The following is a 24,132-nucleotide window of genomic DNA, read 5'->3' as shown; positions in this document are numbered from 1 at the left end:
TTAGTCTAAACAAATACATATATGGGAATGTCTTCTATACCAATACTTGTTTTGACACATTTTAATATAAAGCAACTAGAATATTGTACATTACAGAAAAAAGAGCATTAGATGTCAAGAACCTGAGAATTAAATTTAAAAAATAAAGCACTTACCCTTCTGACTCCTTGATTTAAAAAGGATTGTGCAAAAATTTCCAGTAAGCAATTCAGCAAGCCAGTCCCTTTTACTGTTATATTTCCTTTCTGAACAAATTCTGTCCTATGAAATAAAAACATAACTGAATTGGACCATTGTCAACAATGCCTAGAATGCCTGGAGTAAGGTCATCCAATTGCTTTCATGCATCAGACAAGACGAGAAAAAGAATCCACTCACCCATACTTGCTAATGACAAAAAAAATGAATCAAATATGCAAACAGAAAAGGGCTTCATATATTTTGGTTGTTGTGGTCATTATGAATTCCAAAACAATATGTTAAACTGTAATAATAATAATAATAATAATAATAATAATAATAATAATAATAATAATAATAAAAATAATAATAATAAAAATAATAAATGTCAAAGGTTAGAAAATATTCAAAATTATCTCTTCAAGGTTACATATCACATATTATAAAAGTTTGGGTTTTTTGGCTGTGGTTTTATTTCTAGTTCATTAAAGTTTTACATCTTCCGTATGTCAACAAAATATGCCTGCATGATGCAAATATAATATATAACATACAATATAAGTGCTATAGTGTTTTAGAATAAATACGTAAATAACATATTCTACTTTAAAATTCATTAAAGTGATTATTAATGAAAATGAAAAGATCATTTGCTCTAATTCAGCCCTACAAACAGGGGTGCATATAATATGGGTTACAAATGTTTTTCCTGTAGTAATATGACAGAACTGTGTTTTTTAATGGCATTTAATAATCATGTCTTGAATATATGTGTGAGCCAAAGAAACTGCAGACAGCCATTTCCCTCTTCCCTAACCCTCATCGGTAATTATCATTTTCAAAGCTGGAAGAACTAAAATATCCATATGAAAGAAAGAGAACTATCAAATTTTGCCATTCCTAATTGAAAAGCAACAAGGCTGCAAACCACAGATCTGGTCCAAAGACCCCTCTGCAGCGGTTCGTCAGCCCGGGATTTCGCGGGGCTCATTAGAGCCCGCTAATCCCCAACTGTGTCGCCACTATTCTTCCGGTCAAATCCAGATAATGTCTATTGATATATCATCAGTTTGTTTGATCGAGGAGTTGAACCTAACTTGATGGCACCAAACTATCTGTGCTACTTATTAAATTTTAAACTAGACTGTTAAGATTAAGAGGAAAAAGAAAGTGAGGAGTAGCTTTACTTTGTCAGATTGCTAAGCAACAATCCCTGACACAGACTGCTTTAGGTATTTGATAAAGTGATATAATCATAACTATGAACAAGTATCAGAAAGCAAAGCATGTCTATAGTAAACATTCAGTTATTTTGAGCCATGATTCTATAAAATACACCAGAAATATGCATACATGCATGGAAAAGGTGGAGCTATGCAAATTATTGTGGTTTCCCCCACCCCACCCCCACCCCAGTAATTGCTTTATTGCATTATAACATGTGAAAATCACATTACTAAATATAGACAGTTGCTGGGCACAGTGATTTTTATGCAACATAAGCTAGAAATTTTTAGCATCCTGATGGTTTAGATCAGTGGTTCTCAACCTGGGGGTCGCGACCCCTTTGGGGTCGAACGGCCATTTCACAGGGGTCGCCAAAGCCCTCTCTCGTCCCCCCCCCCACGCCTTCACTCACCCTCACCCTCTGCCTCTGTTGGATCGCCCGGTCGCCGTTCGCTTACCCCTCCCACTCCCAATCTATTGCTGCCTCCGGAGTCCCAGCTGATGGCTAGAGGGAAAAAAAACTTTAAATTCTTGCCGCAGGGCTTCAAAGAGCTAGCTGCAAAGAGATAAATTCCTAGAGCAAATTTTTTTCCCCCTAGCTATGCTGAAAAGCGAAATTGAAAGTAAGGAAGCAGGGTCTTTGCTGCAACGTGACAAAATGAGGCAGAGAGATTTCTTTTACTTTTTCCTCACCAAAAAAGGTAGGTGCAAAACTGCAAACAATGGGAAATTTAGGGCAAGAGGGGGTTCAAGATTTTAAAACACAAAAGAAAAAAAGCTCTATTTAACTAGGGAATTGTAATAATTGAGATACTATTAATTGTATATTGTGTTGAAAGCAGAAATGGTTAAGTTGTGGTTTGGAGGAATATATGGGGGAAATTATTTGGTTTATTATTATTGGTAAATATAATTAATTGATTTGTAAGAAATTGGATTGCATGGAAATAATTGGAATATTCATGTTCATATGATTAATATACAAAAAAGATAGTTATATAACTAATTGATTTATATTAGAATGTTGAATTTGTATTAAACAACTGTATTACATAATTAACCAATGTGAGGTTGGATATAAAAATAGATGACAATGAGAAGGGGTATAATATAGAAGGGAAAAATTGAATTTGATTAAGATTAGAGATGAGGATGAAGGGTAATATTGGTTTTTTTAAAAAATAGATGAGGAATAAATATGGTAAAAAGGAAATATAGAAATTATAAATTTAATTGAAATGACTAAATACTGTGTTGGAAGAAATATCCTTCTGGGTTCTGCTCCAAGTGGGGAAAAAGACACTGGAAACATGGAGACTGCTTGGAAAGATGGTTTAATGGTGGACAGGATCATATGGCTTGATGGGGCCCATTGTGTTAGTTTCTGTTGCTATTGTGTTGCAAATGTCCTTTGACAAAGGATTGACTTTCTGCCTCTGGCCCATTAACAAAGGGTGGGGGGGCAGGAAGGTGGGAGCTGCTTTGTCTGTAAAATATGCTTCTCCATTTCTCATCCAGGGAAATATAATATTCTGCCTTTTTAATATTTCCCAAAATATTTCATTCTTCTAGGAAAGGGGTAGGTGCTAACCTCCTACAACTGTTTAAATTTGTGAACCGGCCAAATACTCTGTTCAAAGAAAATATGTTGTATGTTTGTATATGTGTTTCTAATTATTGCTATTTATTGCTATTTGTTCTCTTTTATTCTTTAAAGTTTAACAATTCATTCTTTATCTTAATATCTTAATATTTGTTTGGGGTTGACTTTCTTCCCTTTCATCTTTTTTATTGTACAGCAATCTTTCTCCTCAAACCTACCACCTCTCTCTTTTCTTTCCTTCTTACTTTCTCTTCCTCCCCCTCTTCTTCTCCTCCCTACTTCCTCTTCCTTTCTCCTTCTCCTCTCTTCCTCCCTCTCTTACCCTCCCTCCTACTCTAAATTCCCTTCCCTTCCTTCATCCCTCTCTATTGCTGTATCCTTTTATGCATATGGACTACTCAGAGGGCTGAAAAAGTTATTTCTGACTGGTCCTCGCACTTTTGACCAGTCCTCGAACTTACGACTGTCCTCACAATTTACGTTTTTGCCCTATCTTGTCACCATGGTGAAGAGAAGCAGTTGTGAAATGAGTGACACGATTGTTAAGAATGGTACAATGGGCATAAATGATGATCAGTCATAACTGCGAAGACTGGTCAAAAGTGTGAGGACCTGTCAGAAATCACATTTTTCAGCCCTCTGGGTAGTCCTTTTGTGCACAGGGACTACTCAGAGGGCTGAAAAAGTTATTTTTGACTGGTCCTGACACTTTTGACCAGTCCTCGAATTTACGACTGTCCTCACATTTTACGTTTTTTGCCCTATCTTATACCACATTGAAGAGAAGCAGTTGTGAAATGAGTGATATGGTTGTTAAGAATGCTGCACAGGCATAAATGTGAGGATGGTCATAAGTGTGAGGACCAGTCAAAAGTGCAAGGACCTGTCAGAAATGACTTTTTTCAGCCCTCTGAGTAGTCCCTATACACATAGCCATGCCCACCCAGTCACATGACCTCCAAGCCACACCCCCAACTAAGCCACGCCCACAGAACCGGTAGTAAAAAAATTTAGAACCCACCCCTGGTTGGGGGTCACCACAACATGAGGAACTGTATTAAAAGGTCGCGGCATTAGGAAGGTTGAGAACCACTGGTTTAGATAAAGCAAACATTTAAAGAGAAAAAAGTTTATGTCAACGTTCAATATAATTTCTAAAATGTAAATAAAGAAAGTTGCTTGAATTGTACAATTAAAACTATGGCATTGATATGGCATTGATAGACAATTCCATGCATTTATTTTATAATATCAAAAAGTTTCTATCTATGAGCTTAATGCTTAGTAATAATTTCTCCAGTTATTTACCATTTTTTATATTTTTTAAAAAAAATAAAGATAAAACAGAAGCTGATATTTGATTTCCAGCCTCCTCCTTCTTTATACTCTGTCCAATCTGCAGTATTTATAAATATTTAGATCCCCTCAGAAAGTATAAAGTTATTGTTTCTCAGCCCCACATCCCCAGCAACAGAATTAATTCACAATCTCATTGCACTACATGGCTATGCCTTTGAAATCAGAGCCGTGTGTAATATACTACAGAAAATTGCAGGAGGTACTACTGTAGACACAAATGTTTACATCTAAATAGCACTCTAAATGACAATGCAAAAATTTCTGGAGTGCACTTCTCATTCTTGATATTGTTTCCCTGAAGCTCCCAAAATTGGCAGCTACTTTGGTTATTGGCACAGCTGGTGTAATTCAGAGCCGTAGATTGAACAAGGTCTGGAATATGCAACTGAATGGCTGGCCTGTTGTATTAACAAAGCATTTATTGCAGGAACAGGCAGTTTTTGTGCTGGTTACCACTTATACACGATCATTGCACATCCCTTTAATTTAATAGTGAAATTTAGAAATCTACAGCACCAATAAGGGAAAAAAAGTATTCTACGAAATAAAGAAAACTTAGATATATTATAATAAATAAAGCTAAACTGACCAAAAAAAGAGAAACCAATAAATGCATAGGAGAGGGGGGGAAAGATGTGTAGAATTAATTCTTAAGTTTATCATCAATTCTAGACCATACAGAAACATTTTGTTTTATCTTTTCATCTTCTTTTTTTAGAACAGAGGCTTTTCCAAACGCCATAATTATTTATTTACACAAGTTTACATGGCTGCCCAACTTACACACAGGTGACTCCAGACAGCTTACATTTTTAAAAAAATCCACAACATAAAAATTAATTTAAAAAAAAAAACCATCTCCTCCATGTCAGGAGCAACACAATCAGATCAACACTTGATTGGCTTCATCTTCATTCATGGTCCCCAGATCCACTGACAAAAACACTTTTTCAGGGCCTTTGAGTGCTCTAGTAAATATGAAATAATATCTTCTGGAGAAATATTTTCTGATGAATTTTTTTATTTTTAAACCATAAGACATATATATGTTTCTTAATACCTGGACCCAATGATATTCCAAAACTAGTCCTTCATATTCTTCATTCTACAATTCAGATACTATAACTAATGCTAACTTTCATTTTAACTTTCTAATTCCTTATAACATCGAATTTTTAGTTCATGTTCAACTATCAGAACTCTTACAGATCCTTAAGAGGCTGTTACAGCACCCAAGATGTACTATTATTTAATACATGTTTCAGTTACATATATTGATGTGCAATTATAGGCAAGTCATTTTCAATACATAATATCAAGATGTCTTTAAGACAACTGCTAGAAATCAAGAGATTTAAATTGCTGAATCCAATCACTCCAATAAAACACCATCCCTGTTATTTTCAAATTTATTTATTTATTTATTTATTTATAATTAAATTTATATACCGCCCTACTCCCGAAGGACTCAGGGCGGTGAAGAGCCAAAAAAGTAAAATATACATAATACAAATGTTAAAAATAGTTTAAAATACATTAAATACTTTGGCCAAATTTAAAACACCCCAATTATAAAACCAATTTAAAAGCATTTAAAAAGGGAGGTTAGGCCAGACCAGCCTGCTGGAATAGGAGTGTTTTGAGGGCGCGGCGGAAAGTGCGCAGATCCGGGATCCTCCGTATCTCCGGGGGGAGCTCGTTCCAGATGGCGGGTGCCCCCACAGAGAAGGCAGAATATGAAAATATTCTGGCAGAAAATGAAAATATTCCTCAACATTAATTTCTCATGTGATTTGGAATGAAAAAGTAACCTCTTGCCCATTAATAACTAAACATGCCTGCACCTGAGAAGCTCAAAGATCTGTGTACACCATTTGACAGCATGAAAATAAAATAGAACTGCATTTTAGAATCAGTACTGCTCAATATATAGGCTCCACTGTTCACCAAATTTTGAAATATTTACCAATACAAATGAAATCAATTAACATTTTTGGCATTCAGAGCTATAACAATAGAAAACCAAATTATATTCCTTAGCCCCTTTTTGTTCTACTAGCAAGCAGAAATTAGATGAGCTTAGAAAGCTTAGAGCTGCAATATTCAGTTTGACTTTTTAAAACCAAATGCTCCTCCTGAGGATTAGAATAGGATGTCCAGAAATCCTATTTCCCCAGATCAAGGATCAAGGACTAATTTTCCACATATTTCTACATGAGAAGCTCTGGGAAGTAGACAGCAAACTAACTTTGCCATTTTAGCTTCTCGTTTTCTATGATTATTGGGGGGGGGACATATTTTGCAATGCACACTATGACAAAGAATGTCAGCAAGCTGTACATTAAAAAGGAAGAAATGATTCTGTTGTAATTTCAAACTGTATCCTTCAGGTATTGTCAAAAGCAATCCTAGCATACTTTAAAAGCTAGGTAAGTGAGAAAAATTCATAGTGCTACAACTTTTTCAAGGTGTAATAGTCTTCAGTAATTCATTTACCAAATGAATTTTATTCATTTGGTAAAAATTGATTCTGGATATTTTCACATCATTTTTTCCTAAAATATCCAGCCCCCTTGCTTTCTGCTATCTTATATTATTCAGCTCACTCAATATTCAGCCTATCTTTTCTAATGAATTACATTTTTGTGAACATATCTCTTAAGTTACTTTTTCAACAATACTGCCATGCAAAGATTTCATGTTTTTTTATTTACTGCCAAAGGCTTCTACCATTACTGGAATTTAAATATAGGAGCAGAAATGACTTAAGATGGGTAGAAAGACTTCAAAATAAGCTAACTAGCCATAGCAAAGAACATTCACTATCCATGGAGTTCTCTCTCCCACTAAATCTTATTTAGACAACCCATGTCCTGTTGGGTCATCACTGCAGAGATATTCCTTACATAAACACAGGAATGCTCATTGTTGAACAAAAAATCAGTGGGAGTGGAGAAATTTCCAACTTCCTGCCAGCTCTTTATTGAATCCTCTTGAGAAAGATAGCAGGAGCATCAGAAGCCTTCCTTCCTTCCTTCCTTCCTTCCTTCCTTCCTTCCTTCCTTCCTTCCTTCCTTCCTTCCTTCCTCTGTTCCTGCCACAGTTGATTTTAAACTCCCTGCTAGCTTCTCCATTGACTGTGAAAAGTTGTCAGGAAGCATTGGAAATGCCGATCACATGACAACAGCTGACCATTGTAATGCAACTATGCTCAAGAAGCAGAGTTTGCCAAATTTCAAGATGGGATTTTGGATGCATTCTGTAAGTTAGTTCACATGAAATACCTTGGTTGAAAAACTGTTGCCCTATGAGGCACAGTTTTGCCAAATTGAAGGTTACAAACAAATATGAATGATTGAGTGGTATATACAATAGTTTCATTGTAGAAAATAATAGAAAAGTACTTTTCAAAAAATCTTCTTAAATTTTTTTTTTTAAAAATCAGAATGGCACCATGTAGACTAATATGGTCTGTTGTTCAGGATTAGTTGGAAAAGAAAAAAATGAAATCCATAAAGAAAATATATATACATAAAGGCAGAAATTCAGATTTGTGAGCCTACTGAAAGCACCTGCTTGGCTACTGCGTTGAACCAAAAAAAAAAAAAAGGTAAAACAAATAAGATTTTTATCTGATCCAGAGAAGCTTTTTCTTTGTTTTATTGTCAATATAAATGAAAGAGATGAGCCTACATTTGGCTATAAGTGCTATCTAAGGTTAAGAGATGAGAAGACAAAGTTAACACTCAAACTGCAAATTGCAAGGTAAACTTGATGGATCATTCACTGTCTTTTCTGAATCAACAGCATTAGTAGCTTATTCATTTACTTCCTCATTCACAGTGTATCAATTGTGCATTAGCCTATGTGATTTTCTCATCAGGAAAAAAGATGATTACTTAGTGTTTGGGAAGCTCCAAAGAAATTAATGCACCAGACTATAAAGAGCAAGTCCATAATATGAAATAGCAAACCATATGTCAGTTTACTGTTTCATACAAGGGAATTTTTCCTGAGTTCTATCAGCAGTCATGTTGCATGAGCTAGCTTTTGTTGACCATTCTGCTGAAACCTTTGATAATACTTTATATTCCCCCTTTCCAAATTAAATCCTGGGACTACATCAGAGTTTACACAGAATCCTTAGAAATCCCTTTATTTTGAGGAAACATGAGTTCTGTTTATACAATCTACAAAAACTTTTATCCTTGACTCATCCTGCTAGGCCAACTGGCACTTGAAAAGATTCTCCCGGCTATTGAAATGAAATTTCAGAATCATTGCCATTATCATTTGAAGCCCTGATTAATGTTAAGAGTCCAACAGGAATTAGAATATAGGTATGTTTTAAAGGGAAAACAATTAAAAGATAAACCCTTCACTGTTTCAATTATGTTAACCCAGGATGAAAATCATATCCTTCTCCTGGGAACCTAAATGTCCCTCTCACTTCAAAATAAGAAGCTGACCAATATACTTTTATTTATTTATTCATTTATTTTTGAATTTGTATACCGCCCTTCTCCCTGAGGACTCAGGGCGGTGAACAGCCAAATAAAAACATCAAATACAAATATTAAAATACAGTTAAAAATATATATAAATTTGGCTCCATTAATTAAAACAATAAACCAAACAATTAAAAACACTTAAAAAGAATTAGGCCAGCCCGGCTTGTTTGGCTGATGGCACCCCGAGGAGGCCCTCTCTGTGGGAGCGCACGGGTCGATGGGAGGTCGTCGGTGGCAGCAGGCGGTCTCGGAGATAGCTAGGCCCTATGCCATGGAGCTCTTTAAAGGTGATAACCAACACCTTGAAGCGCACCCGGAAGACCACTGGGAGCCAGTGCAGCTCGCGCAGGAGCGGTGTTACATGGGAGCGCCATGCTGCTCCCGTTACTACCCGCGCTGCTGCGTTCTGGACCAGTTGGAGCCTCCGGGTGCTCTTCAAGGGGAGCCCCATGTAAAGAGCGTTACAGTAATCAAGGCGAGAGGTCACGAGGGCATGAGTGACTGTGCACAGGGAATCCCGATCAAGAAAGGGCCGCAATTGGCGGATCAGGCGAACCTGATAAAAGGTCCCCCTGGTTACAGCCGTCAGATGTTCCTCCAAGGACAGCTGTGTATCCAGGAGGACTCCCAGATTGCGAGCCCTCTCTGTGGGGGCCAAAGACTCGCCCCCAATAGTCAGTGATGGAGTCAACTGACTATATCGGGATGCCGGGAACCACAGCCACTCAGTCTTGGAAGGGTTGAGCTTGAGCCTGTTCCTCCCCATCCAGATCCGTACAGCCTCCAGGCACTGGGACATCACTTCAAGGGCATCATTGGGGTGGCCTGGGGTGGAGATGTACAGCTGAGTATCATCAGCGTACTGATGGTATCTCACCCCAAAGCCACGGATGATCTCGCCCAGCGGCTTCACATAAATATTGAACAGGAGGGGCGAGAGGACCGACCCCTGAGGCACTCCACATATAAGAGGCCTCGAGGTCGACCTCTGCCCCCCTGTCAACACAAACTGCGACCGGTCGGAGAGAAAGGAGGAGAACCACCGTAACACGGTGCCCCCCATCCCCAACTCTTCCAACCGGTGCAGCATGATACCATGGTCGATGGTATCAAAAGCCGCTGAGAGGTCTAACAGGACCAGAACAGAGGAGCAACCCCTGTCCCGAGCCCTCCAGAGATCATCAACCAACGCGACCAATGCCGTTTCCGTGCTGTGCCCAGGCCTGAAACCAGACTAGAACGGATCCAGATAGGATGTTTCCTCCAGGAATTGCGGAAACTGTCGCGCGACCACGCTCTCAACAACCTTCGCCAGAAAGCGAAGGTTGGAGACAGGACGATAGTTGGCCAATATTGCCGGATCCAGGGACGGCTTCTTGAGGAGAGGCCTCACCACTGCCTCTTTCAAGGCCGCGGGGAAGTAACCCTCACTCAATGAAGCGTTGATATCACCCTGGAGCCAGCCTCGTGTAACCTCCCGGGAGGCCAGTACCAACCAGGAGGGACACGGGTCCAGTAAACATGTGGCCGCACTAAGTCTCCCCAAAATCCTGTCCACATCATCGGGAGTCACAGCATCAAACTCCTCCCAGATAACATTCTCAAGACTATTCCTCGTCACCCTGCCCTGATCTACCCAGTCAGAGTCCAAGTCCCCCCGGATCTGAGCGATTTTGTCATACAGGTATTGTCCGAAATCCTCCGCCCTGCCTTCCAAGGGATCCTCCCGCGCTCCCAGATGGAGCAGGGAGCGGGTTACCCTGAACAGGGCTGCTGGACGATTCCCTGATGACGCAATAGAGGCGGAAAAGTAATTACACTTTGCCGTCTTTATCGCCACTAGGTAGGTCTTAATATGCGACCTTACCAGTGTTCGGTCAGATTCAGCGCGACTGGCCCTCCAACCGCTCTCTAGGCCTCTTTTCCGGCGTTTCATCTCCCTCAGCTCCTCGGTGAACCAAGGAGCCGCGAGGGATCGACAGCGGGTCAGAGGCCGCAAAGGCATTTGTAATGGACCTGTTGTTTCCAAGACTTCATGTAACATTCCCAACTGATTTGCTCTCTTTTTCATCCTCTACAACTCCAGTCTTTAAAAGTGAGCCACAAAAAATTAATTCAGACAAAGTTATGAGGACTGCTGTCTTTTCATACTGAAATCAAGACTGAAATCAAAAGCATGTCCTTCTCGGCCAATACTTTTTAAACCCAATTAATTCTAACCAACTGACTAAAAATATCCCTGCAGCTTTCCATAGATTCAAACCACAGGAAAATGGGTCCCAGTCCACATGTACAAAATGGCACTTCTTTTAAAAATCTGAATCTCTTTTACCAGTTTTGTAAGATTTTTATAGTAGTTGGAACATGTGGTATGATTGGATCCAGAAACGATAGGAGAGAGATAAAGGATAAGGTTGGATTATAATTATAGATGATGGTATAATTATGGTAATCAATAAGTATTGGAAATGTAAATTTGTATATAAGAATATGTAAATAATTTCTATTTTTACTTTCTGATTATTGGTGTATATATACATGGATATTTTGGTGATGTTACACCGTGATAGAAAAACTATTATACGTTTGTTTTTGTTTTTGTTTTTTTGAACTATAATAAAAATTTATTTAAAAAAATAAAAAAAAAATGGCCCCTCTTTTGTGTGTGTCTGTTGTGGTCCTCCAGCAGCTTGCAGAGCTGGCAGCGGAGTCCGACAATGAGGAGGCTGGGGAGGAACATGGGCCATTCCTGGAGCCTGGGGAAGGCTTGGACGAGGGCTCTGCGTCAGAGGCAGAGATGGGGCCAAAGCCATCTAGGAGTTATGCACGGACTCCGGAGCCTCCAGAGTTAGACATCAGAGAGCCAGAGAAATAGGAGGAGCCTGTTCCTAGTGTGCGCATGCGCAGAGCTGCCAGAAGGCAAGAACAGTTAAAACTAAAGGGATGATTCGGGAGTAAGGCCTGGAGATGATTGGCCCCTCCCATAAGGCTTAAAAGAGGAGCAAAGGCACATGGGCCCTTTGCAAGAAAGCAACGTTGTTAATTCTGTTCCCAGTCAGCATCTCTGTTTGATTCTGGACTCCATGTGGCTTTGCGAAGTAGGTCTTTGGCAGTGTGTCAAGGGAAATAAAGGTTGGTGATTATCCCGAAGGACTTCTCCCGAAGGACTTTTTGCAACTAATTGGGACTCAGCTGTGAATGGTAATTCACAGCTGTTGCAATAAAAGAGGTTTTTGCAACTACTCGTGTGTTTTAATGACTCAGGAAGCCTAGATCACAATAGTGTCCATGTAATACAACTAAGTGACTATTATTTGCTGTACATTCTAATTATCTACTAAATGCATTTCTTGCAGAAAACGGAGCTCATATAAAAATACCTATCAAAAAAAATCCACATATTTTACTTTAACCAACATTAACTTTTTTTATAATACATTAATTTTGGGTCAGTTACTATTACATTTTTATTTTATGGGCCTTTCTTAAAAAATTTATTGCAGTGAGCCAGTTGTTTATAACATGCAAGACAATTTTTAAGCTCCGCACAGTCTTCTTTTATACTACAATTGTCTGGATGCTACTTCTGTTTTTATCATTGATTCACTACTTTTGCTTATTTTTCCAGAACAACTGCAAAACAGCTCAAAAATAAAACCAAATTTGCCTTCATTTGAAGAAATCTTTACTATTAAAGTGTAATCAGATTTTAGAAAATACACCTTACAGAGTTGTTATTTGTGAACAATGGGAAATAATTCTATTAAATCAGCTGCAGGGTTAGTATAAGTTTTCTCTCTGGGTGAAGTAATATGAAGGATTGGATCTTTCAGATTCTACATTATCTTCCCCACTTTTCCCTCTCCTAATGTTGCAAGTTCTGATGGTTTGCAAATGTTGAAAAATGTTATTGCATTTCTCCCTTCAAGGTGGGATGCCCGTCACTGAACTTAGGCTGATTAACCCCTCCTCTATAGCAGTCCTGGAATGCCAAAGGCCATAAAGTTAAAATTTACATCAGAGTCTTTTTATAAAAATAGAAAGGAGAGAAGTAAATAAATAAATTTTCAAAACCACATTGTTGTTTTCGTGATTTTAATGGGATGTTACTGTTAATTTTATGTTTGTCTGCCGATATTGTTTCTTTTTCATTTGTAACAGTTTTCCAAAAATGATTATTAATAAAATGTTTATGGACAACTTCTTAGTGTGAAAAGTGGCACAAAATATTGCAACCAATAAATAATGACAGCAGTATAAAGAATATAAAAGTAAGGCTTCAGAATCAACCAGGTACCAGAAGGATTATTTTTATACTGTCTTTTATGACTTTTATAGAGCTGCATGACATCCTATCTATCAATTGTAAGCTGTTTGACAAACTAAAAGAACATGTTAAAGTCTTAGAAGAACCCCAAATCAGTGTTTTCAATACATCTCAATATACATGCAGCAAGCAGCCCTTGGTTTAGTGGTTCATAAATTGCACAGACTTACTATATCACTAAGAAGCATCATGGATGCCCAAGGTAAAACCTTTAATTCTTCCTATTGAAGGTGATACAAGAAATGAAAATACAAATACCACTTTCTAATGAACCTACTACAACTTACCAATTTCGATTTTCAGAGCTTTCTCTGAAGACCGATTCTTCATTTAGGGTGGCATACTCTGTCCACGTAAGACAGTGAGTCTTCATAGACATAATTCTATCTTGCATATTAAGCCACGACTCCTCTTCTAAGTAGACTTCTGATACTTTCAGGATACTAATCTGTCAAATGTAACGTTTATAATGGTCAATAAATGGAGTGAGGAAAAAAAGATCAGATTATGTACATTAGTAAATAATTTCTTTCTTTTAAAATCATTAATAGTTATATTAAGGCTAATATCTACAGTATCAGTAACATGTAACCACTGACACAACATTGACATTTGATAAACATGCAACTTTTATTAGTTATTTCCACTGCTTAGTAACTTGTTAAATGTTGCCAATTGCAACATTTTAAAGCAAAGCATCAACTTAATGTGTGCCATTTTATTTCTTTTTTAAGTCCACTTTAACGTAACAGTTCCAAAAGAAAGCATCAACTGTTTGCTCACAAGACAATACTCAAAACATTTGGGTTCATTTTTCATTCTCTTTGGTACCTGTAAATTTTATGCTTTCCCATCTAGATGAGGCATGGAAAGAGTAAAGAGAAATGTGGTAAAATTGAATTATTATATTTTCAATATGTAAAATTTAAAAAGCACTTTAAAAAAATGGTATCGTACATAGCAGAACATACAGTATATCACAAATATTGTAATTTAATTTGAAAGTTGATGGTATTAGAAGCTTAAAACAAGAATCACTTTTCAATTTTGATTCTAGAGCTAAATTAACTATATTGTAAAAAAAATGTTACTTTGATTGTTTTACAAATCCTCGTTTTGAGATAAGGACTTTGAACACTAGCTATCTCCTCTCAGTGTCAGATTTTAAATGCTGTCATCTGTAATTCCAAAAAGTTAAACTAATGAATTTTGAACAAAAGCATAGTTTGCCTCTATCATCTTTATAATGAATTTTAATGGATTGAATTTAGTTACCTTTCTTAAAATGTGTGGAATTACATTTTGGCATGTTGCAATCCTTCTCCGATATATGACTCCTGTAGACAAGTCTGATAATAAAAGAATAAGTTTTCAGAGTAACAAACAAAATCAAACAATAGCAGCAGGAAGGCTTGGGAGCTATAAAGGGATTTAGTTAATGTTTTCTGCTTTAGTACTCAAAGAATATTGCAATGCCAACAGCCTGTGGGAAGTTAGCCCCCACCCCTCTCCTAGGAAAATGAGATATTTTAGGAAATATTAAAGGGGCAGAATATTTCTCCTAAAACGGAGGCAGAATCTCAGGCCCCCCACCTTTGTCAATGAGCCATTAAGGCCTTGGCCAGTCTATTATACATAACAAAGATCTACCTCCTTCAGGCAGAGCTGTAGTACGACCTGCCCAAAGCTCTTAAATTACATCATCACCCAGCAAGGCTCAACCAAGCCCGGGACACAGGCAACCTACAGAGTTACCCCTGCATGGCCCCATGGGAATCTGACAACCAATCAAAATACAAGCTCAAATTCAACGCCCAAGAGGGTATAAATCTATATCTCTCTCTCACCCATGTGCCTTTTTTGCCCAGGACCTCAAAACCATGTGGTCCTGTCCACCATTAAACCATCTTTTCAAGCAGTCTCCATGTTTCCAGTGTCTTTCTCCCCACTTGGAACTGAACCCAGATAGACATTTCTTCCAACAATTCCTACCTAGTAATCTTAGAAAACTGATTTAAATCTACTGTGATGGTAATAACAAAGCATAAAATACAATGCTAAATTCAAATTTTTTAGAACTTCCCAGAACTGCCTTGAAATCACAATACATTTTGGCAAATAGGAGTCAGGGAGTTAATTTCAGAGGCACTTGTGTTGCTAGTTACATGCTTCAAGTATCTTCCTGGGTCAGCACTTCAGAGCAAATACAGCTCGTTCTTCTCACTCTGCATTCTAAAGTACATCCTAAGAGCATAAACTACCATCTAGCAATGCCAATGTTTGAAATCTAAAGCGATTTTCTTGGACAACAAACATTTATTTTTGCTCTGCACTGAACCAGTGACAAGAATAAAGCTCCTTTCTGAAAATTAAAGCATAGCCTCTTTCTCCCAATTTTAAGTATTGACCTACAATGCAAACATGACTGGCTTCTAAAATCAATTTGCATTTTAATATTTAATGATTCCAGATTAAGTCCATAAGCTTCAGTAAGATGTTAATTGATAACCTGCGTGGGCAATAGCCTGGAGCAAGGCCATTACTTGCTCTTGAGCAAAGGCAACTCTGTCTGAAACCTTATCTGAATATTTCTTCCCTGGAAACAGCATTCTGCAGTACATTTTAAATAGATGTAGTGGCACTGTATATGGATTTCCCACTTGACATACTTATAGGGAGTCATATGCTGATTATTTCCCAAAGGAAAAAAAATGTATTAAAATTGCATGCCATGGAGAATACAAATTTTGAATATTTTGAAAAATAACTTGGTACCCCTTCCAACAGATTATTTCCTTAAAAAACAAAACAAAACATGTAAGGCAACACTTGGAAACTGAGTTGGTGGAATGACCAATCTTGGTTCCAATCCCTCCCAGAAGTGGTAATTATTTACTTATTTCCTGACTATATTTGTATTATAGATGCAGATCCTTTTAGTGTATTTTGTACTAGTAACTATATTGTAATGAGATCCTATTTTCCTGTGTAGGAAGTTAGCACCCACCCCTTTCCTACAGGAATGAAATATTTTGGGAAATATTAAAAAGGCAGATTATGTTTCCCTGTATGAGAAATGGAGAAGCATGTTTTAAAGACAAAGCAGCTCCCATCTTCCTGCCCCCACCTTTGTCAATGGGCCAGAGGCAGAAACTCAATCTTTCAATCTTTGAAACTCATCTGCAACACAGTAGGACCCATCTAGGACAGAAACTCACCACATGGCACCTGGGAAGATTACATCAGCCAGCAAGGCTAGCTAAGACCCCCACCCCCTGGGAGTCTGACAACCAATCAGGATACTCTTTCTGGGCCCCAGGAAGTTCAAAGCCCAGAGAGGGCATAAAACCCATGGACTCTCAGCATCTCTTCTCTTTTCTGCTCAGGAACTCAAACCATGTGATCCTGTCCACCATTAAACCATCTTTCCAAGCAGTCTCCATGTTTCCAGTGTCTTTTTTCCCACTTGGAGCTGAACCCAGAAGGATATTTCTTCCTACACCTGACAACAGGACATTTCTACCTCTGTGACCCCAATCTGACAGCCACAATGGATAAGAAGGCAGGGGGGTTTTTTTTGTGGGGAAGAGGGGATTGGGACAGTCATTTAGGAACAAGGAACAATAGTTGAATAAATCTGTGGTTTAAAAAAAAAACCTAAGAGCTTTAAAAAAAAAAAGATGCTTGCAGAGTTTGAGTGATAGAAAAAGAAGATACAATTAATACAATCCACAGATTATTATTATTATTATTGCTAAATTATTCTGAACCACAGAAATGAATCGCAGAACTAAGGAATGAATTATCCCTTTTGACAGCAACCACGGATTGTCGTGAGATTCACCTTTTACCTTAGAAAAATGGCTCATAGGAATTTTCTCACAATCCTGAATTTGCTTATATTTCTGCTCCAGCATAATCATTTTCAGCAGGTATGCAATAGTCATAGAAATATATGAAACTGAATGGGATGCTTATGCAAAGCTGAACAAAATTATATAGCTCCATTTTACTCACTGCTGCAAAATATCAAACATTCCATTATAACTGTCAGGGACTAGCAATTAAATACTTCCTACCAACCGAAGAAAAGACTTTTATTGTATGTATATATGTACGTATGTATATGTTTTCCTTCTTATCAAGATGGGTTGGCAACACCTAGCAATCTGTCTCAAATCTGACCAGAGTGTAGTCTCGAGGAAAGAGGAGAGGTATTACAGGGCAGAAAAATAAATAGAAAACTGATGGTCCAGGCAGGCAGGCAGTGAAGATTAAGAAGCTATGGATTAACTAGTTTTTATCTCTAAAGCTTCCAAGAAAATGTCAGCTCAGTACAGTGGAGGATAGCAATTGACAGAGAACTCGATTTTCTTCTCACTCAACTGCACCTCAAGTCAGTATTTACCCAAATGGTAGCAAGCAAAAACCACAGAGCCAAAAACAAAAGATTATGTTTATTCAGTTTTATTCCTCAGACCTCTAAATGGGCAGGAAGAACAAGTGAGGAATCTCAGCCAGCAGAGTTATTGGTGAGAGATGCCGAAGTCTGCATTGCAGCACCATCTGAAAATCTACTGATGCTTCATATCTGTTCCAAGACATTTCACCTGTAAACCACATGTTTCAGGTGAAACAATTTTTGTCTTGTGCTGCATTTTGAGACCAGGATCCCCAAAAGGCCAAGGCACTAAATATATCCACTCAGTAGTTATCTGGCATTTGAATGGCTATAAAATGACAATTTTCATGATATAGAAATCATGTCACTTCTACCCAAATATATGGGCCTCCCTTTCATATTATTTTCCCCTTTAAAAATAGCCAGTTTTTCTTTGATATCCATACCATTTATCAGCATTGCTGTAACGCTTAGAACTTCAGCCACTCTTCTGATACTCATGTGAGCATTTTTGAGCTCAAGACTTTTCCTAAATTGCTGAGATAGATTATTTCAAATAAAACAATTTAAACTCAAAGTACCGTATTTTTCGGAGTATAAGACGCACCTGAGTATAAGAGGCACCTTAGATTTTTGGGAGGAAAATAAGAAAAAAGCTGATTGGCAGTTGGATCAGCCTCCCAAAATACCCCCAATCAGCTGTTCCCAGAGGTGAATTTTAGCAACAGGTTCCTTGGTTGTGAGCTCTGTGTCTTGCTTCTTTTGGTTTTTTTTTCTGCCTCTGAAACTTCTGAAACTCCGTTTCAGAAAAAACTTTTTTTCCTGCTTCTGAAAGCCTCTGAAACAGAGCTTCAGAAAAAAAGCCTCTGAAGCTCTGTTTGGGGGCTTCCTTTCTGAAGCTCTGTTTGGGGGCTTCTTTTCTGAAACTTCGTTTCTGATGCCTCCGTTTGAAAAGCTGAGTGGGGCTACATTTGGAGTATAAGATGCACCCAGATTTTCACCCTCTTTTGGGGAGGGGGAAGGTGTGTCTTATACTCCGAGAAATATGGTAATGTATATAGTTCTTGTTTAGTGACTACAATTGGGAATTTGCAAATTAAGCAAAGCGGTCACTAAATGAAACTACAACTGTGCTTAAGATCTTTACCTTTCCTTTCCTTTACAGACCTGTGAAGATCATAATTTCACATAGTCATTAAATGAGGCAGTTGCTAATTGAGGATCATCTGCACACCTAACACTACAAGAAATACATTAATTAGTGAATTTTAGTAATTAGCTGGCAGTGCAATCCTATCTATGTTCACTCTAAAGAACCATAGAACTCAATGCAGCTTCCTTTAGTTAAGTGAATATATCAGCCTTCCCAAGCAATGTTACTTCAAATGATGTGAGATGTGTTATTTTTCTCCCATATCAATGATTTCTCATCATGCTGCCTGTCATCTCCTGGCCCAAGTTCAGCTTATTTCATTTCTAATTGAACCCAAGGTAGACCAATTTTCAATCACTTTCTCCCTTCCTTGCCCACAGAGGCTTAAAATCTTGTTACCCTGCTATTATGTATGCATTTTTATAGCGTGTCCTCCTTCCATTCCTCTACCAAGCAGAATGGTGTTTGTTTACAGTTTTAACACTATGTTGTCACAGTTGCAGCTATGCAGGGAGTTTGGAATGCCAGTTTACTTCTCTTCCACCAAAGAGCTAAAACAAAGCATTCACATTGTTTAGGTTGTCTGCCCTCGTCAACTAAGCCACTCAAAAAGATTTATTTTTCTCGCTGAGTACTAGATACAAGTGAATAAATACTGTAAAACAAACTGTGATTGGTTGACTTTGCCCCGCCTACCCCACTCCAACAGAAGAGTGATCAAAATATATTATTTTACCAGGAATTTTACTTTGGAATGTTTAATGTTTATATATTTTTGAGTCACCTTAGAAGTACCTTGCATGTATATTTGTAAAATAATCAAGAATAGATAAACACATGGATGATGAGGGATGCTTATACTATGCTTTTTCATTTGTGAAAGGAAATGAAAATATGTCTGTTAGATGCGTGCAAAGGAGGTGGGCCTTCTAGATGGACACAAAGTACAAACAGCTATTAGCTAGCTAGGAAGCAGGAAGGACAAACACTGATTAACTTTGTCTAAAAACTCTAGACCACCCAAAATATAGGCTCACCATAATAAGGATCTATACAAGGTAAAAACAAGCAATATATTCTGGTTAAAAATAAAATTCCAAAGATTTGGGTGCTCTGGAAATCCTGAAAGTATTTTTCAATTGCTAGAAAGGAAATTAGGAAAGCAAAGGCTCAGAATGAACTAAGACTAGCAACAAATATCAATAATAATAATAAAACATTTATTTCAACATACAAAAAAGTCAAAGAAAGAATCAGTCCACTAACGTGAGAAAATGACACAAAAGTGATGGAAAGCAGGAGAAAGCAGAGCTGCTTAATTTTTTATTTATTTATTTATTTTTGCATCTGTCTTCATTCAAAAAGAAAAAATACCCCAACCTACCAAAAACAGAACCATAAAAGACAGACTAGGCATTCAAATTAAAATGGTAAGAAAACACCAGTCTACTCTAGGCAAGTTCAAATCACCTGGGGCTGATGGATTACATCTCAGAGTTCTGAAGGAGCTGGCAGAAGTGATCTCGGAACCATTGAATTATAACCTTCAAAGATCGTGGAGTACTGGGGAATTATCAGAGAACTGGAAAAATGCTGATGTTTTCCTATCTTCAAAAAAGGAGAAAAAACAGATCCAGGAAACTACAGACCAATTAGCCTGACATCAATATTTGGGAAGATCCTGGAAAAGTTAATCAAGCAACAGATCTGCAAACACCCAGTAGCAAGAAAAGTTATAATCAGAAGCCAACATGAATTTGTCAGAAACAGATCTTGCCAAACAAATCTTACTTCACAAAATGACTAAATTAGTGGACCAGCGAAATGCTGCGGACAAAGTATACTTGGATTTCAGTAAGGAATTTGACAAAGTAGACCACAACCTACTTTTTGGTAAGCTAGAAAAATGTAGGATAGATAGCATCACCACAAGATGATTTGTAACTGGCTGACAAATCACAAACAGTATGTAGTCCTTAATAGAACTACATCTTCATTGACGGAAGTAAGCAGTGGGTACCCCTAAAGTTCTGTCTCAGGCCACTACTCTTCAATATCTTCATAAACGATTTAGATGAGGGAATAGAAGGGAAATTCATCAAACTTGCAGAAGACACCAAGCTGGCAAGAATAGTCAACAACCCAGAAGATAAGCTCAAGATCCAAAAGCATCACAACCCTATCTAACAAAATGAAGTTCAAAAGAGAAAAAGTAAGGTATTACACCTAGGGGGAAAAAACCCAAATGTACAAATAGAGATTAGGTGAAACTTGGCTCAATAGCAGTAATTGCAAGAGGGATCTTGGAGTCCTAGTAGACAATCACTTAAATATGAGCCAGCAATGTGCTGCAGCCGCCAAAAAAGTATCTTTGTTGCTCTTCTCTGCATTCTTTCTAGAGCCTCAACATCTTTTTTATATTGTGGTGATCAAATCTGGATGCAGTATTTCAAAGGTGGTCTTACCAAGGCCTTATAAAGTGGTGCTAAAACTTCACTGATTCTGTCCCTCTGTTAATGTAATCCAGGATAATGCAATCCTACGCTACATTAACAGAGGACAGAATCAATGAAGTCTTAGCACCACTTCATAAGGCCTTGGTAAGACTGCACTTGAAATACTGCATCTAGTTTTGATCACCACAATATAAAAAAGATGTTGAGACTCTAGAAAGAGTGCAGAGAAGAGCAACTAAGACGATTAAAGGCCTGGAGACAAAAACATATTAAGAACGATTGCAGGAATTGGGTATGGCCAGTCTAGAGAAAAGAAGGACTAGGGATGACATGATAGCAACGTTCCAATATCTGAGGGGCTGCCACAAAGAAGAGGAGGTCAACCTATTCTCCAAAGCACCTGAAGGCAGGACAAGAAGCAATAGTTTGAAGGAGATGAAGGAGAGAATGTCCTACTGGCCGCCTTGAAAGAAGTGGTGGTGAGGCCCCTCCTCAAGAAGCCCTCTCTGGATCTGGCTGTTTTGGCTAACTATTGTCCAGTCTCCAACCTTGGTTTAATTGCGATGGATGTTGAGAGTGTGGTGGCGTGGCAGTTTCCACAATACCTGGATGAAGCTGTCTATCTAGATCTGCTCCAGTCCGGCTTCAGGCCTGGGCACAGCACGGAAACGGCATTGATCGCGTTGGTGGATGATCTCTGGAGGGCTCGGGATAGGGGTTGTTCCTCTATCCTGGTCCTGTTAGATCTCTCAGGGGCTTTTGATACCATCGACCATGATATCATGTTGCACCGGTTGGAGGGGTTGGGGGTGGGGGGCACTGTTTTGCGGTGGTTCTCCTTCTACCTCTCTGACCAATCGCAATCTGTGTTGGCAGGGGGGCAGCGGTCGACCCTGAGGCGCCTTGTTTGTGGGGTGCCGCAAGGGTCGTTCCTCTCACCCCTTCGGTTCAACATTTATGTAAAGCCGCTGGGTGAGATCATCCGTGGCTTTGGGGTGGAGTTCCATCAGTACGCTGATGACACTCAGCTGTACATCTCCATCCCAGGCCACCCCAACGATGCCCTTGAAGTGATGTCCCAGTGCCTGGAGGCTATGCGGGCCTAGATGGGGAGAAACAGGCTCCGACTCAACCCTTCCAAGACCGAGTGGCTGTGACTTCCGGCGTCCTGATATAGCCAGCTGGTGCCATCGCTGGTTATTGGGGGCGAATCACTGGCCCCCATGGAGAGGGCTCGCAACTTGGGCATCCTCCTGGATGCACGGCTGTCTTTAGAAGAGCATATGATGGCCGTGGCCAGGGGGGCTTTTTATCAGGTCCGCCTGATACGCCAGTTGCGTATCAGTCACTCAGGCACTCGTCACTTCCCGCCTGGACTACTGCAATGCTCTCTACATGGGGATCCCCTTGGGGTGCACCCGGAGGCTCCAGTTGGTCCAGAATGCGGCCGCGCGGGGGATTATGGGAGCGAGGGGGCGCTCCCATGTGACACCTCTCCTGCGCGAGTTGCACTGGCTTCTGGTGGTCTTCCGGGTGCGCTTCAAGATGTTGGTGACCACCTTTAAAGCGCTCCATGGCTTAGGGCCGGGGTATCTACGAGACCGCCTTCTCCGCCAATAGCCTCCCACCGGCCAGTTCGCTCGCACAGAGAGGGCCTCCTTAGGGTGCCGTCGGCCAGACAATGTCAGCTGGCGACCCCCAGGGGGAGAGCCTTCTCTGTGGTGGCACCTGCCCTCTGGAACGACCTACCCCCAGAGATACGCACGATACCAGACCTCTGGACTTTTCGTCGGGCCCTGAAAATTCTATTTCATCTAGCCGGGCTGGCTTGATCCCATCCTTTTGGTTTTAATTTGAAATTGGTTTTAACTGGGTTATTTTAAATTGAGGGCCAAAATTATTTAATGTCTTTTAAACCGTTTTTTAAATTTTATATGTTATGTTTTTATCTCGGCTGTTCACCGCCCTGAGCCCTGTTGGAGAAGGGCAGTATAAAAATCAAATAAATAAATAAATAAATAAAATAAACCTAGAACTAAGAAAAAATTTTCTGACCATGAGAACAATAAACCAGTGGAACGGCTTGCCTTCAGAAGTTGTGGATGCTCGACTTCCGGTTGACATCGCAGCGGGAATAGACTGGAAAATAGCGACTCCAATGAGCCGTGTGAAATCCGGCCGGATGAACCGTTGCTGGGAGGTTTTCGAGCCATAGCTATCTTGTAGGGATGGTGAGGAAAGGAGAGGTGTTTCGTGGACCATGAGGAATTGGCAATTTCCCCACTGGAACAAAAACAGCTTTCCTGAAGTGGCAGTGGGGGCGGCAGCCATCTTATGGTGGCCGCTTCGAAGCTGGGACAACCGGACCGAAGAATTGAGCAGGAGTGGCACTTGGACGGAGTGCTAGAACTGGGTGAGATAACTGCCAATTTTTACTAAGAAAAAGGGAAATTGAAGTCTTAAAAGAATTCCTGAACTTGGCCTAGCGGTTATCTGGCATTTTGGGGGAAAAACATGTGCATGGAAAAAAAGAGAAAGTGTGGACTGTAATACAAAAAATCTAAGAGAAAGTCTTGGATTTGGAAACTTGGGAAAAGCAAAATATTTCAAAAAGGGAATAAATGATTTTCGGAAGACAACAATTTACAAGAGGTTTTAAAAAATTACTGAATATTTTGATAAAAAATTGGATTTAATAAGACTATTTTGTAATGTGTAGAAACGGAGAGTGCCATCTGCTGGAGAAAAGAAAAAGTACTGTGATACTCTATTCAAATAGACAAAACAGAAAGCAGCTGGAAATTTCAACCTTGGCCATGTAGAAGAAGATAAATGGACACTGTGTAAACATTTAAGGAGTGATTGTGTTTTTCATTAGGCTATTGGTTTTATTTCCCTTCTCTTCTGGAAGATA

General features: G+C 39.0%; 1 protein-coding gene across 3 annotated transcripts in view; it reads right to left on the bottom strand.

Moving 5' to 3' along the window:
• Positions 1-24,132, bottom strand: part of PRELID2 (PRELI domain containing 2) — a 69,125-nt gene that overhangs the window by 14,455 nt on the left and 30,538 nt on the right. For all 3 annotated transcript variants that reach the window (XM_034405061.3, XM_034405054.3, XM_060688561.2), the window contains exons 3-5: positions 14,483-14,556; positions 13,495-13,655; positions 156-261 (exon numbers count right to left, since the gene is read on the bottom strand). In XM_034405061.3, coding sequence (XP_034260952.1) covers positions 156-261; positions 13,495-13,655; positions 14,483-14,556 — 341 coding nt within the window. The remainder of the gene's footprint in view (positions 1-155; positions 262-13,494; positions 13,656-14,482; positions 14,557-24,132) is intronic.

The sequence above is a fragment of the Pantherophis guttatus genome, chromosome 2, assembly GCF_059756535.1.
Source record: "Pantherophis guttatus breed Tessera chromosome 2, ASM5975653v1, whole genome shotgun sequence".
Taxonomy (NCBI): Eukaryota; Metazoa; Chordata; class Lepidosauria; order Squamata; family Colubridae; genus Pantherophis; species Pantherophis guttatus.
This window is presented reverse-complemented; position numbering and strand designations above follow the sequence as displayed.